Source organism: Cyclopterus lumpus, chromosome 12, assembly GCF_009769545.1.
Source record: "Cyclopterus lumpus isolate fCycLum1 chromosome 12, fCycLum1.pri, whole genome shotgun sequence".
NCBI classification, from domain to species: domain Eukaryota; kingdom Metazoa; phylum Chordata; class Actinopteri; order Perciformes; family Cyclopteridae; genus Cyclopterus; species Cyclopterus lumpus.
Window position 1 is genome coordinate 15,630,068 of NC_046977.1, and position 12,694 is coordinate 15,642,761.

A 12,694-nucleotide genomic window follows, 5' to 3' on the forward strand; every position below is an offset into this window, starting at 1 on the left:
TACGTTGCAGAGGCCATATACTTATCTGCCATCTGATTAATGCGATGCTGCCATTGCTGCGGCGGCTTAGTGCAAAGGAATTCAGGTTCACTGGCTCTACGGAGCAGATGGCTGATCTGCTCTCGCTCATTCTGATTAATGAAAGTAGCCTTTAGTGAATGGATGTGGATGCTACTCAAACATCTGTCTGAAATTAGTTAAGACTGTAGATTTGTTACCGCTTTTGACCGACATTGTGACAGTGCTGCGTAAAAGGAAACGTGCAGTCTCAGGCAACGTCAGTCCACTGCAAATGACTTTAAATCAACGAACTTGCGATCCATGATTTCTTAGGCCTCTGCGCCAGCGACAGTTTCCGGTTGTCTGTCTGTCCGTAAACTTCTCATGAATGCGATATCTCAGGAATGCCTTGAGGGAATTTCTTCACACTTGGCACAAAGGACCACTTGAACTGATTATAATCCTCAGTCACATGCAGGTGTATGTTCACAGCTGCAGCTGGACTCACTGTGGACGTAGAGGGTCTATGATTAGAAGATAAGAGTTAAAGGCTTTTTGGCATTCCTCGGCTCACGTAGCAGCAACCTCTTGGTCTGAAAAGCGAAGTGCTTTTAACTTCTTATTAACGGCCTTCAGGGGGCATCTCCTCTGGATGCAGTATATTAACACTCAAACTCGTTCCTCGGTAATTAACAGTGTGGTTTCCAATGAGCCTCGCGGGGTCATAAAACTTAAGCAGCGAGTTATTAGAGTCAGAATCAAAATTGCCATCATTTTGCAGAATACAACAGATGCAAATAATAGTACTTGATTAACTGGTGCTTCAACAAACTGCAGCACTGTAGTGTGACCAAGTGGACTTCACATTGGTACAATGCCATGTCACAAACTGGATTAGAGGGGCATTTGCTTCATATTTTCAAAAAGAGTGTTTGTTTGCTTGCCACACTTGTTCTCGTAAAATTGGTCGGGTAACTTGATTATCCACGTTACGCTGCCGCCATCTGCCAGCATACATTAAACCAAGAAAGAAGGATAGAAAGAAGGCGGGTTACAGGTTTAGTTGTTGGATTACATTACACTGGGTTTGAGAGGCGAGATGGATGTGTTGATTTACAGGAGATTATAAACTGAATGGATACCCAGTGTCTTTATATGATATGGTTGGAGAGATTACTGTGACTATTTCACGCCTAATAATGTTATCAATATTGATGTAGCCTGCAAAAAACTCATTTCAACCACAAGAGAATTGAGATTTGACTTGGACTCAAAGAAAATGACTAGTGAGCATCTCTGATACAGTATGATCTTCCTTTTGTAAATTATGGTCCCATTTAGGGTAAAATAGAGCATAAAGCAGGGTATGCTTTACGGCGTGGCTACCTTGTGATTGACAGGTGGCTACCACGGCGTTGTCCGTTCCGCGAGTTGCCCGTGTTTCTGTCTTCTGACTTTAACCCTTTTACAGTGTTTTCAGTTCTTGACATGTCATCAAAATTAACAGTGACATTTAGGTTACCTGAAAAAAAAAGAATCCAAGATGGCGACGGCCGAAATGCCAAAACTCAAGGCTTCAAAACTGTAGTCCAAAAACCAATGGGTGACATCATGGTGAATATATCTACTTATTATGTCCAGTCTATGCTGCACACGCAGCACTGATCCGAGATTAACCTCTCTGATGTGACAGAGAGGTTAATCGCAAAAAATGAACTGCTTGTGACTCAGGACAGGGCCCATCTACCTTCAAATAGAAGTATAATGAGGAAGAGGAGGAGAGCGTGCAAGAGCAGAATGATGAGAGGAGAGACTGAAGGGAGAGGAAAAGATGTCCGTGATGTGGTTTTTAGACGTTTGTGTTAAAACACCAGTGAGTGATGGGGGTTAATTTTCCAAATCCTTGATCGATCTGTCCCGAGCCATTGCAATAATAAAGACATTCTTCGAAACACCTTGGCAGTATATCGGCATTCTCTAACTCGTTCCTCTGTAATTAACAGTGTGGTTCCCAATGAGCCTCGCAGGGTCATAAAACTTAATCAGCGTGTTATTAGAGTCAGAATCAAAGTTCCCATCATTTGCCGAATACAACAGGTGCAAATAATGGGACTTGATTAACTGGTGCTTCAACAAACTGCATGTCTGACACAGTAGTGCAGGAAAAGTGGACTTATTTGGAACCAAATGAGTCGACTTGGCCTGATACGAACGGGAAGAAGTGTCTGCTTCTTTTGTGCATGCACGTTTCAAGCTGTGTCGAATCCAATTGAACCTGAAACAAACCGGGCTGCGCTCACAATAAAGCGAGCTCTAGTGTTGTCAAACACTGTATAACGTCCATAAGAAGCAGCTTATTGACTCGTTTTCATGCCTTTTTGTCATGCAAACAGCTGGAACAAACAGCTTGTAAGCTGTCGCCCGTCCCCGAGGCGTCGGCTCAGCCAGACAGCACGATATGAAGTGTTTGCAGCAGGGTGTGTTCGCACTGCAGCGGTGCTGCTTGAATTAGATCAGATTGATTGCATCTGTAAATAAAGTTTTTTGATGATGTGTCCCTTTGCATGTGCAGTCAAACGGCCCGACGCGTTATGGTAAATTGTGGCGTTGTGGCAGCTGTTCATGTGGAGAACGTCCTCAGCCGCCTCAGATGCGCTGCAGCGCTGCAGCAACGACCGATGTGGTGTTGGGTCACTTCGGGTTGTTGGAAAACTAAAAACGTACGGGATTCTGAACGTCTTTAATCTCGAGTTTGCGTTGGCTGCTGCTCTCAGAGAACATTGAAGTGATTGTGAGGTTCTGTTGGCTGAACAGAGCCAAGTTCAATTCAATGCAGTTTATTTTGTATGGCCAAATATCAAAAATTACAAATTTGCCTCAGAGGGCTTTACAATCTGTACACATACGACATCCCTGACCTTTGACCTCACATCGGATCAGGAAAAACTCCCCAAAAATAACCTTTCACAGGGAAAAAAGGAAATTCAATTTCAATTCAATTCAGTTTATTTTGTATAGCCCAATATCACAAATTACAAATTTGCCTCAGAGCGCTTTACAATCTGTACACATACGACATCCCTGTCCCAGGACCTCACATCGGATCAGGAAAAACTCCCCAAAAATAACCTTTCACAGGGAAAAAAGGGAAGAAACCTTCAGGAGAGCAACAGAGGAGGATCCCTTTCCCCGGATGGACAGAAGCAATAGATGTCATGTGTACAGATGAACAGCATTACAAAGTTACATAAACACATTACATGAACATGACAATGTATGAATGGAACTCCAATCCATGAAACAGAAGGAGGTAGAGAGGAGGGGGGGCGGGGCGAAGGAAAACAACCAATCAGAGCCGAGGCTCTCACTTGTTTCTGAAAACATTTGAGGGGAGAAACAGAAAGTTATCCATTGTTCTCAGACAGACACACCTCTATCCAAGAGAATATGTCCACAGCATAATCAGAATCACGACTGATGAGTGAGAGAAAGCCAGGGGAGGATGACATACAGATCAAGTACGTGTGAAACACGCAGTTTGAGGTTGAGCTGGTGCCTCCGCCTCATTCAGCACACGAGGGTCCCTGATACTTCTCAGAGGAGTCCAGGTGAAAGCGGCAAGACACCAGCTCATTATAGGAGGTACAGTCCAAGGTGGTGTTTCGTATGGACATCATTATCCTCCTTCTGCCGCTGCTCCCAGGCTCACCACTGAGATAGAATGTGAAATTACGTATGAAAGCCTTGTCCATTACATATCCAACAGTCCTGATCTTGAACCTGTCAGCGAGCAGAGAATACTTTATTCCTTGTGTGGCCTAACTATTTTGGTTGTTCTGTCCTGCCGCCGTAACTTTTGACAAGAAACCTGCTTATCTCCTTTTGATCCATTAAAAGTTTGTATTCGCCTCCACCACCTCTGTCTCTGACCTTTTGACCTTTGACCTATGTGCCTGTGCATGCGGCAGTCTCTGCCTGGTCCGCCCTTACCACCGTGCTCAGTCCCCCCCGCCCTGCCTCTGTGTTTGCTCCCCTCCGCGCAGGTCGGCGACCAGATCCTGGAGGTGAACGGACGCAGCTTTCTGAGCATCCCGCACGACGAAGCCGTCAGGGTCCTGAAGTCGTCGCAGCACCTGATGATGACGGTGAAAGACGTGGGCCGCCTGCCGCACGCCAGGACGGTGGTGGGCGAGACCAAGTGGATCGCCAGCTCGCAGATCGGAGGGTGCTCCGCCGACAGCAGCGTGGCAGGGTGAGTTCTGATTGGGCCCAAGAAAACATCTGGTCCAAACCCACTCACGGAAACCCACTCATAAAGTATTGTTGCTCTGCCTTGCTATTGATAATGTGTTTACTGCTCATTGACTATTGAAGTATCGACAACAATGTATATTTACATGTTACTGGTTACAAAAATAAAAAATATCATTCGCCTGTTAATTATTATAAACAAGCGACTGTCCTTTTGAAATCTGCTATACACGGACAGCACATGAAACCAAATGAATAAAAAGTAATTAACAGAAACACAATCAAGAGTGGCGATTATAATCAAAATCTTAATGAACTTAATGTAGGTGATTTAAAGAAAAATATATAAATCTATTGAAACTCAAATTAAGATTTAAGAAATAGTTTGACTTATTTGGAAAGAATGCATATTTAAAAACTCGGTTGAGTAGATTTATACCGCTCTCATGTCTGTTCTCCAAATATGAAAATGCAACCAGGAGGTGATTAGCTTAGCTTAGCATAAAGGCGTAAAGCGTGGGGAGATGCCTAACAATAACAACAAAGTGTAAGTAGATGTCTTTCTGCATTAAGTGCAGCACATTATCCTCTTCTGCCTTTAATAGCTTCTACAATGGCACAATTTATAATAATGGGTAGTAGAGTGCATTACATGTCATCATATGAGGAAGTTTGACAAGACTCGCCTTTTTGCAATGAAGACAGAGACGTTCAAATGCTGTGGGAGTTACCAACAAGTGAAGAAGTAAGAACCTTACTAACACAATGTATTTGACATCGTCTGTGGGTTAATCTAATGTAACTTGTTGGACCAGCAGGCTCACTGAAGGCTGACGGAGATGTTATCCTTTATTCTAAACTGTGCTGCTTTCAGTGATGAAAACTGGCACAAGAACGAAGCTTGGCACTTGAGCAGTGCAGCAGTAAAAAACAAAGAGATAATGAAGATAACACCAAGAAAAGAAAGAAAAAGAAATACCTCTCCTTCCAGTTAAGTAGATGCCACAGTCTTTAACCGCCTAATGTGATCAGGCGTCCGTCTCTCGGATGGCAGAACTCTCACTCAGTCTTTTTTTTCCACAGATATCAAAATGCAATATGCAGCTCTGTTGAAAAAGAGTTTGTTTCAAAATGACACACCTGAGCAACTCATATGCAGCTCATGACCCGGAATAAATGTGATCCCCGACAACCAAATTAAAGTCTGATGTAAATGCCAAGACTCGTTTCCCCATCAACTCAATAAATAGCACACAACGCGACAGCTCGACGACTGTGCGGGGGGCTCTGATAGGTATTTAACCTGCACCCCACCAGATGAGGCTCTGTCCGGTTATTCCAGTGGTTCTCAGACAGATGGTTGTTCTCCGTATGTTCAATCATTTGTTTAAGCCCCGGCATCTCTCTGCAAGAACCGTTCTTTTTGTTGGATTTTAATTTCATATGGACTGGCGACCTGTCCAGGGTGAACGCCGCCTTCGGTCCCAATGTCAGCTGGGATCGGCTCCAGCGACCCTAAAAAGGATTAAATTATAAAAGGCGGTTTAGATAATGTAATGTTTAATGATCTAAAAGGGAGCAAATTGGAATTTGCTCCACGAGGCAGTTACAAAAGCTGAAACGCTGGGTGCTGTGCGCTTCCTCTAAATGAATGTTTTATCAACTAATTAGTGTCTTTACTAAACTTACATGAAAAAACTATTACATACATTTTGGACAGGACTTTAAATTAGTGCTGCACACAGTCTTTCATTTAGTATCTGTTTGTTAAAGACTACCCATTATCCGTCAGTACAAAGAGATCAGCCAAGCAGGAGACAATTGAAGACTCAGTGTGAGGGAAAGCACTAAATGGCTAAGTTGGCCTCAAAAGTAACCCGGCTAATTGAATTTGAATCCAACAACGTCTCTCCACGCTGAGTTAACATTGCAGGTGGGACTGCAGTATTTTTTTGGGGGACTTTAATGATCTTTTTTTCTGTCCCTGAAGGCAGTGCTTTGAGATGTCGCGTTTGCTCATGGATTTAAAGCCGATTACTTTATGGGCACTTGAGGATGTAAAGACGTCTACTCGAGTTATTTGACTTGCGCCGGAACACGGGGATGAAAAAATGAAACAAAACACTTTTATGTTTGCAGGAGAGAGCGCGTCGTCGCTGTGCGTCTGAGAAATGCATTTTGCCGTCTGCGCTTTATATTTATTTAAAAGCTTCACTGGAGGACATGGACGTTTCACAATTCCTGTAAAAATAATAAGCCTGTATGTGCAGCAGTTTCTGCAACATCTCTTGACAGCCATGACAAAGATTTAAAAAACCTACGGTAAATGCACACTACCACAGATTTAGATTACGATTTTGTAAATGAGAAATGGATTCAAAAAGATAAAAAGCTGTCAGTCAAGATTTAAGTTTCAAATCCTCTTTACCAGCGCTCCAAAATGTGTGTGTGTGTGTGTGTGTGTGTGTGTGTTGGGGAGAGAGAGAGAGAATTGGTGAAATTCATTATGATGCTCTCTGGTGTGTATACTCTCTGCATATGCTCATCAGTTTTTGCCTAACAGGAAATGTGGCGGGTCAGATGGAGTTCATAAAGATATAGAAAAGCAAAGCGTCCATGAACTGTACATTGTCCATAATGCAGTTTGTCGTCGGTCATCTAATATTGCACCAATCAGAGTGATGGTATAGTGCAAGAGTGCTAATAACCCCTTTTTTCTTTTTTCTCTTTCAAGTTTTGTACGTATATGTGGACAAGAGAATCTGTGTGTGTGTGTGTGTGTGTCTCTCTGTGTGTGTGTGTGTGTGTGTGTGTGTGTGTGTGTCTGTGTGTGTGGACTCAACCGTCCCTCTGTGATTAATGTGTCCTCCTCTTTTGCTTTTTCCGCAGCTTCTCGATGGACAAAGGAGCCTCTGCAGCAGGAAAGGTGAGATGCCCACAAAGTCCCCCTCATTTCCACTTGGAGTTGAAGACGGACGATTGGTCACTGATCACTTTTAATTAGGCATCGCTGGTCAGGCTGTATAGCAGGTTATCTGCAGCACAAGAAGTGGTCTTTTTGGCCCACTTCTGGGTTTAACATACAGATTGGCATGCATCGTGTTTAAGTCTTTGTGGATCCACACTCAAGCATTACAATCCAGAACAGGCTCATCAAATATACATATTATACCATCTCGACATTGGGACAAAGCTATCAAAAGCACCCCATGGGCAACAACAGGCTTTTGTTACTACTCTATATACCACAAAGCTTCCAGAATACTGTCCTTGCTGTCAGACTGCCCTTGAGGCTGCAGCCAGCAGTCTGAAGACTTATATCAATGCTCTCTAGAACGCCACAACGCTGACAAAATCGGGGATTTCACCTCGCAGAACACACAAGCAACTGATCCCAAAAAAACAACTAACAGATCAAGGCAGCGGTGGACCAGCATCTCCCGAGCTCTGCTTGGTAAAATCAATGTTTTTGTCAAAGGAGTCCCGTGGCTTTGAAGAGAGCTCGGATAATGGCTTCAGTTCTCAATGGAAAGTGCTGCCTGACCGCAACATGAAGCAGAGAAAATATTCTAAATCTAGTGTTCACTTAAACTCCTATTGATTTTGTAGGTGTCTTTAAAATATGTTGCTGCTACCCCTGTCCAAAGCAGTGCCTTGCTTTGCTCCTGTGCTGGTGTCTGTTTCTGGGGGCGTGCCGAGCTCCATCTATCCTCTGTGATAACCCGACTCTGGATGTATACCACGTACGACGCCACTTCAAAAAAGTACAAACTATCCCTTTATCTCTCCCGTACTTCCACTAACTTTACTGTTGACTTTAACTGTGACTTTGCGAAGCAAGAACGGGTGTGTAGGAAAGGAGAAATAATACGAGGAGAAGGTTGGAGGAGACAGCAGCTGACGACAGAGAAAGAAAGGAGGGGAGTGAGGTGACAGGGAGAGCTCACTTTTCATTATGGAAGCTCTGATGGACATTTTTCTCCTGACAGACTGGGGAGGCGATGTACTCTAGCAACACTGTGGGAGGGAGAGGGAGAGAGGGACACGCTGGATGTGGGAGGTATTTTTGGACGGAAGAGAAACACAATTTCACCAGATTTGGCTGCAAAAAGGTTTTAAAAGCAATTCATAACCACACGACACACAGCTCTGTGCCCTTTTTGTCAAAGATGCCCTTTTTCAGATGAATATCTGGGATGGATCGTGTATGGGTGGGGGCAGTGCTGACTTATCAGCAGCTCGGAGATAAAAGGGTCAAAACAATCTGCACGTTGTTTAATAAATGTTAAAGTAACAACACAATAGTGGGGGCCTTCTCACTCTGTGGTGGAAGGTCTGGTTATGTTTAGGTGCTGCTTGGTCAAGGGTTTGGAAAACATCGTCTTGGTGTTTAAAAGAATCCAACACGGACGGTTGGGAGGGCACAGGACACAAACAAATTTGTAATTTGTGATATTGGGCTATACAAAATAAACTGAATTGAAATTGAAATTGAAAACGGGTGAATCTAAAACTTGCCACAGGACCAGTTCTTTAAGTTTGGGGCTGACACTTTAGTGGATAACAACATCATGCTTTGTCCATCTTTGTGAATGAGAAAGGGCTGTCATTATTGAAACACAAATATAGGCATCGCAGCCGCAACAGCATATGAATAGCCGGATCTATAATACCAGCTGCATTAGAGACTGTGTGGTGGTGGTTGTGTGTGAACAGCATTTTCTGCTCCTGAGCAGCCTCCACTCGGCAGCCCGGGGAATTTATGGCTACTTGGCTTCTTTTATCCTCTCCAAGGATTTACAGGAAGCTTGCCTTCTCTCATCCAGTCGCTTTTTTTTGCAGAGAAACAACTTGTTCTGATAAAAAAACGCCAGAACTGTGAGGTGGGACTGTGGACCCGACGAGGTGACGCTGTAAAAAAATACAGGTTCTCCTTGTCCTGGTGTAAAACTCAGCAACCTTTTTAAAAAACGTCCTGTTTGGACAGCGTCCTTCAGGGGGGGGTCTGTCCTGTATTTGTCGTGGCGCTTTAAAGCGCTATAAATGACGCTCAATCCAACCATTACTCTGACTTATCTACTACGAGTGGGCAGCACAACACTTTGCAATCCACTCAGGTTTAAAAGCGAGACCTAACATGTCTTCGGGAGTGAGACACTACACTGACAGTTCATTTAGAAATCCCTTCAATGAGGGGTAGAGCAGAGAAGGAGCTAATTCTGAGATTCAAAAGAAATCGTTATCTTTAGCTTCAAAGCCCATATGTGTTACATTTGCACCTGTCTTTTCCTTTGTAGCCGTCAGAGAAGCATCACGACAATACTAATGGTTACCTCGCCCCACTACCCAGCCCTTATATCTTTTATTTACAGCAGTATACAGAGCGGTGTTTGGCTGCCTCTGGATTTCAGAAATTGCAGCAATTCAGCTGTTTCCCCTTTTTAAAGAGATATTTATACTCGAGCCAGAAAGGTTCTAATGCTTCAAAAGCAGATCTTTAAAATATCTGAGGACACCTTTGTCTGCAATTAGTGATAAGCACAGAGTCCAATATTTGAGAGGGTCGCTCAAATATAGAATAAACCCTCCATGCCAGTGATGGCCGTTACCGAAATAATGATGTATTCTGTCCGTCCCATTCTTTTCTTCAAATTTGGCTGATTTAGAATATTTGGTGATATGAACTGATATGCTAATTATGACAATTTTACACAAATGTTTAATCGAATAAAATAGCTGAGGTGACCTGTTTGGCGGAGGCATACAACCGTAATTGCAGTTTGCATCTTTTTTTCTTTTTTGAGGTTTTCAGAACTTTTCTGAGCTAAAAGAAGAATGTTCATATTAGTTTAAGATTTAACAGGTTGAGAGAGACAAGACTTCAAATTATGTCGTTGCTCGATATCAGCTCAGTCGCTCTGACCGCTTATGATTAAATATTGGAAATGTCAACTGTGTCTGCAACAGGGAAGAAAGAAAAACCGAAGCCAAACATTTTTCGATGGGAATACCTGAAGCCTCTGAACATCCTGGACTTAAGTGGGCGTGTCAGTAAACACGTGCGGTCGACAGCAACGCATGTGATTACTGATACGCCCACTTAGGAAAACAAGTATTTAAGTCATTTATAACCTTTTTTAATGGATAACTTTTTTATAATTTATAACGTTACTGTTTGCAATATGAAATGTTTAATAAAACAATAAAACGTTAATGAAAACAAACAAAAAGTGAAAACATCATCCGCACACTGTCGCTTCAAAAGACACAAACATAGGAACAAAGTAACTTCATGAACACAGCTGGGTCGACGGATTCTCTCGGCCAAGCAACACATCTGTGAGCAAACAGCAGGGCAGAGTAACATCATGTGTTCAGTCGATGGTTTGTCAGCGGGGTTCGGTCCTCCTCTCGCCGCGTGTCGCATTGTCAATACCTCTAAACCAGCGGCGTTCACCGGCTCCTGTCCTCTGCGGACCCTCGAAAGCACGGCCACGCCTCATTGGATTTGAAAGGATTTGGATCCTCACTGTTATTACGAACTCTGTGATTTTGTTGGCCTTGTGTCACGCTGTTTGAAACCACGCCGCGCGTCCGTTTCTTCTCAAACCTCCGTGCGGCAGACTGACCTTGCTGCAAATACGTGATGTTTCTCTACGGGATCCTTTGATCTCCCAGACACAAACGGTCAACCTTTCGTGCTACATTAAGCGGAGGGGAACTTTACGTGACGTGTTCATGCGCGTGTTCGCATGCGTTTTGCGTGTGAATGGCTCTGTATGTATGCATTTTCTATACGTGTTATTGCTAGGTCATCGTATTTTCATTGACGAGGTCTTTTTTCATCCCCTTTGCCTCCGTACTTACAGCCTGTATTTCCTTAATCAGCTTCTTCCTCTGTCCATTGGGGTCCAACATGAACACACTGTGAATCTGATGAGCATAACACAGATGGTTATTTTTCTATTTCATATTTCTCTGCACACTAGACTTTTGTTGGAAAAAGGTAGTTATCTCACACAGGCCCCGCCCTCGACTGGACTGTATGAGTAATAGTCTCCTCCAATTACGAGCATGCTTTAACCCACTGCAAATGTGCACAAGCGTAGCCTGCCAATCAGGACGAGCCTACCCGAATTTGTCCGGACACCACATATAAGGCAGCGACACAGGAGTGGTGTAAAAGGTGGGTGGGTGTCCCACTTGACTGATGTTGATCTAGCTGGGGGGCTATTTTAAATCCCCATTCCTGGCAATATGTGATAAACGCACTATTTAAACGATTTTGGGAAAGACAACCCTTGGTTTAATTTTCTTTCATTAGACGAAGAGATGCTGCCTGAGCCAAAGCAAATACAACTAAAAACCCTATACATAAATAATTATTCTAAATAAATATTTAAAAAATAAAACTCAAAATATTCAAATTAATAGAACAATCTGGAAGCACCTGCAAAGGTTCAGGAAGTTAGTTGAATAGTTAGCTGCAGATATTCATCCTCCAACACCCAGTACCTGGATACCAGCTGTGGTTCTCCCTTTCTTCAGGGGCGGAGAAGTCATTATGGCTTGAATGATTACCATCCCATTTCCAGACTGGAAAAATCTGTCATGGTATTTGTTTAGTATTTAAATCTCTCGTAATTGGCCAATTAAAACAGTATTTATTATTCTCAGTGAATCTCCATCAGAGATTAGACCAGGCACTATAGCAGCAGTGATGCAAGTTACTAAAGATACCATCAAATCCATAGACAGTAAACAGCACCGCGCAGTAAACAAAGGATTCCCGCTGGGATCTATTCAAGCTTCTTCTATATTCTACCAGCTTCTCTGTGCCAGAGGAGGAAAATGCCATGGCCAGAACATTGTTAGGCAGAGCACCCGCTTATATCTGAAGCCTTTTAACCTTTCATACCAGCAACTAAAGCACTAGATCTACACATTGGACTCTTTTAGTTTTCCCCTAGGTGCCCTCAGAGCTTGGAAAAAACTGCTTTTGCTTCTTATGCACCCATGGCATGGAATTAGCTGCAAAATACCATTACCGTATGTATTCCCTTCCTTAAATACATTTTAACTGCTTTGAAGGAAACTTGTTGCCCTCTGAAATAATCCCTGACTCGGGTGGAATGTGCTATGAATATCGCTGGTATGGTCTCTGAGGCTCTCCTCTTTTCCCTTGCTTGCCTTTATTTTTGGGGAAGCGCCCATTCAGCTTTTTCAGTCCAGAGAATACCGATCCAATACCAGTGTTGGATTCATAAAATGTATGCCTCACTGTGTGGAAGTGACAGGGATCATGTTCCAGGCAACATCAGGTTTGACTTGAACATGAACTGTTATGTAATGTATTAAAAATAATGGTACCCGATACCAGATCCAGCTATTTTGAGTCATTTTCTGATTTCAGCATCGGTATCGGTGCATCTCTACTCATCAA

At 43.2% G+C, this 12,694-nt stretch overlaps 1 protein-coding gene across 1 annotated transcript in view; it reads left to right on the plus strand.

Moving 5' to 3' along the window:
- Positions 1–12,694, plus strand: part of whrna (whirlin a) — a 115,840-nt gene that overhangs the window by 81,020 nt on the left and 22,126 nt on the right. Inside the window, exons 4-5 of the mRNA XM_034547072.1 lie at positions 4,044–4,252; positions 7,141–7,177. Coding sequence (XP_034402963.1) covers positions 4,044–4,252; positions 7,141–7,177 — 246 coding nt within the window. The remainder of the gene's footprint in view (positions 1–4,043; positions 4,253–7,140; positions 7,178–12,694) is intronic.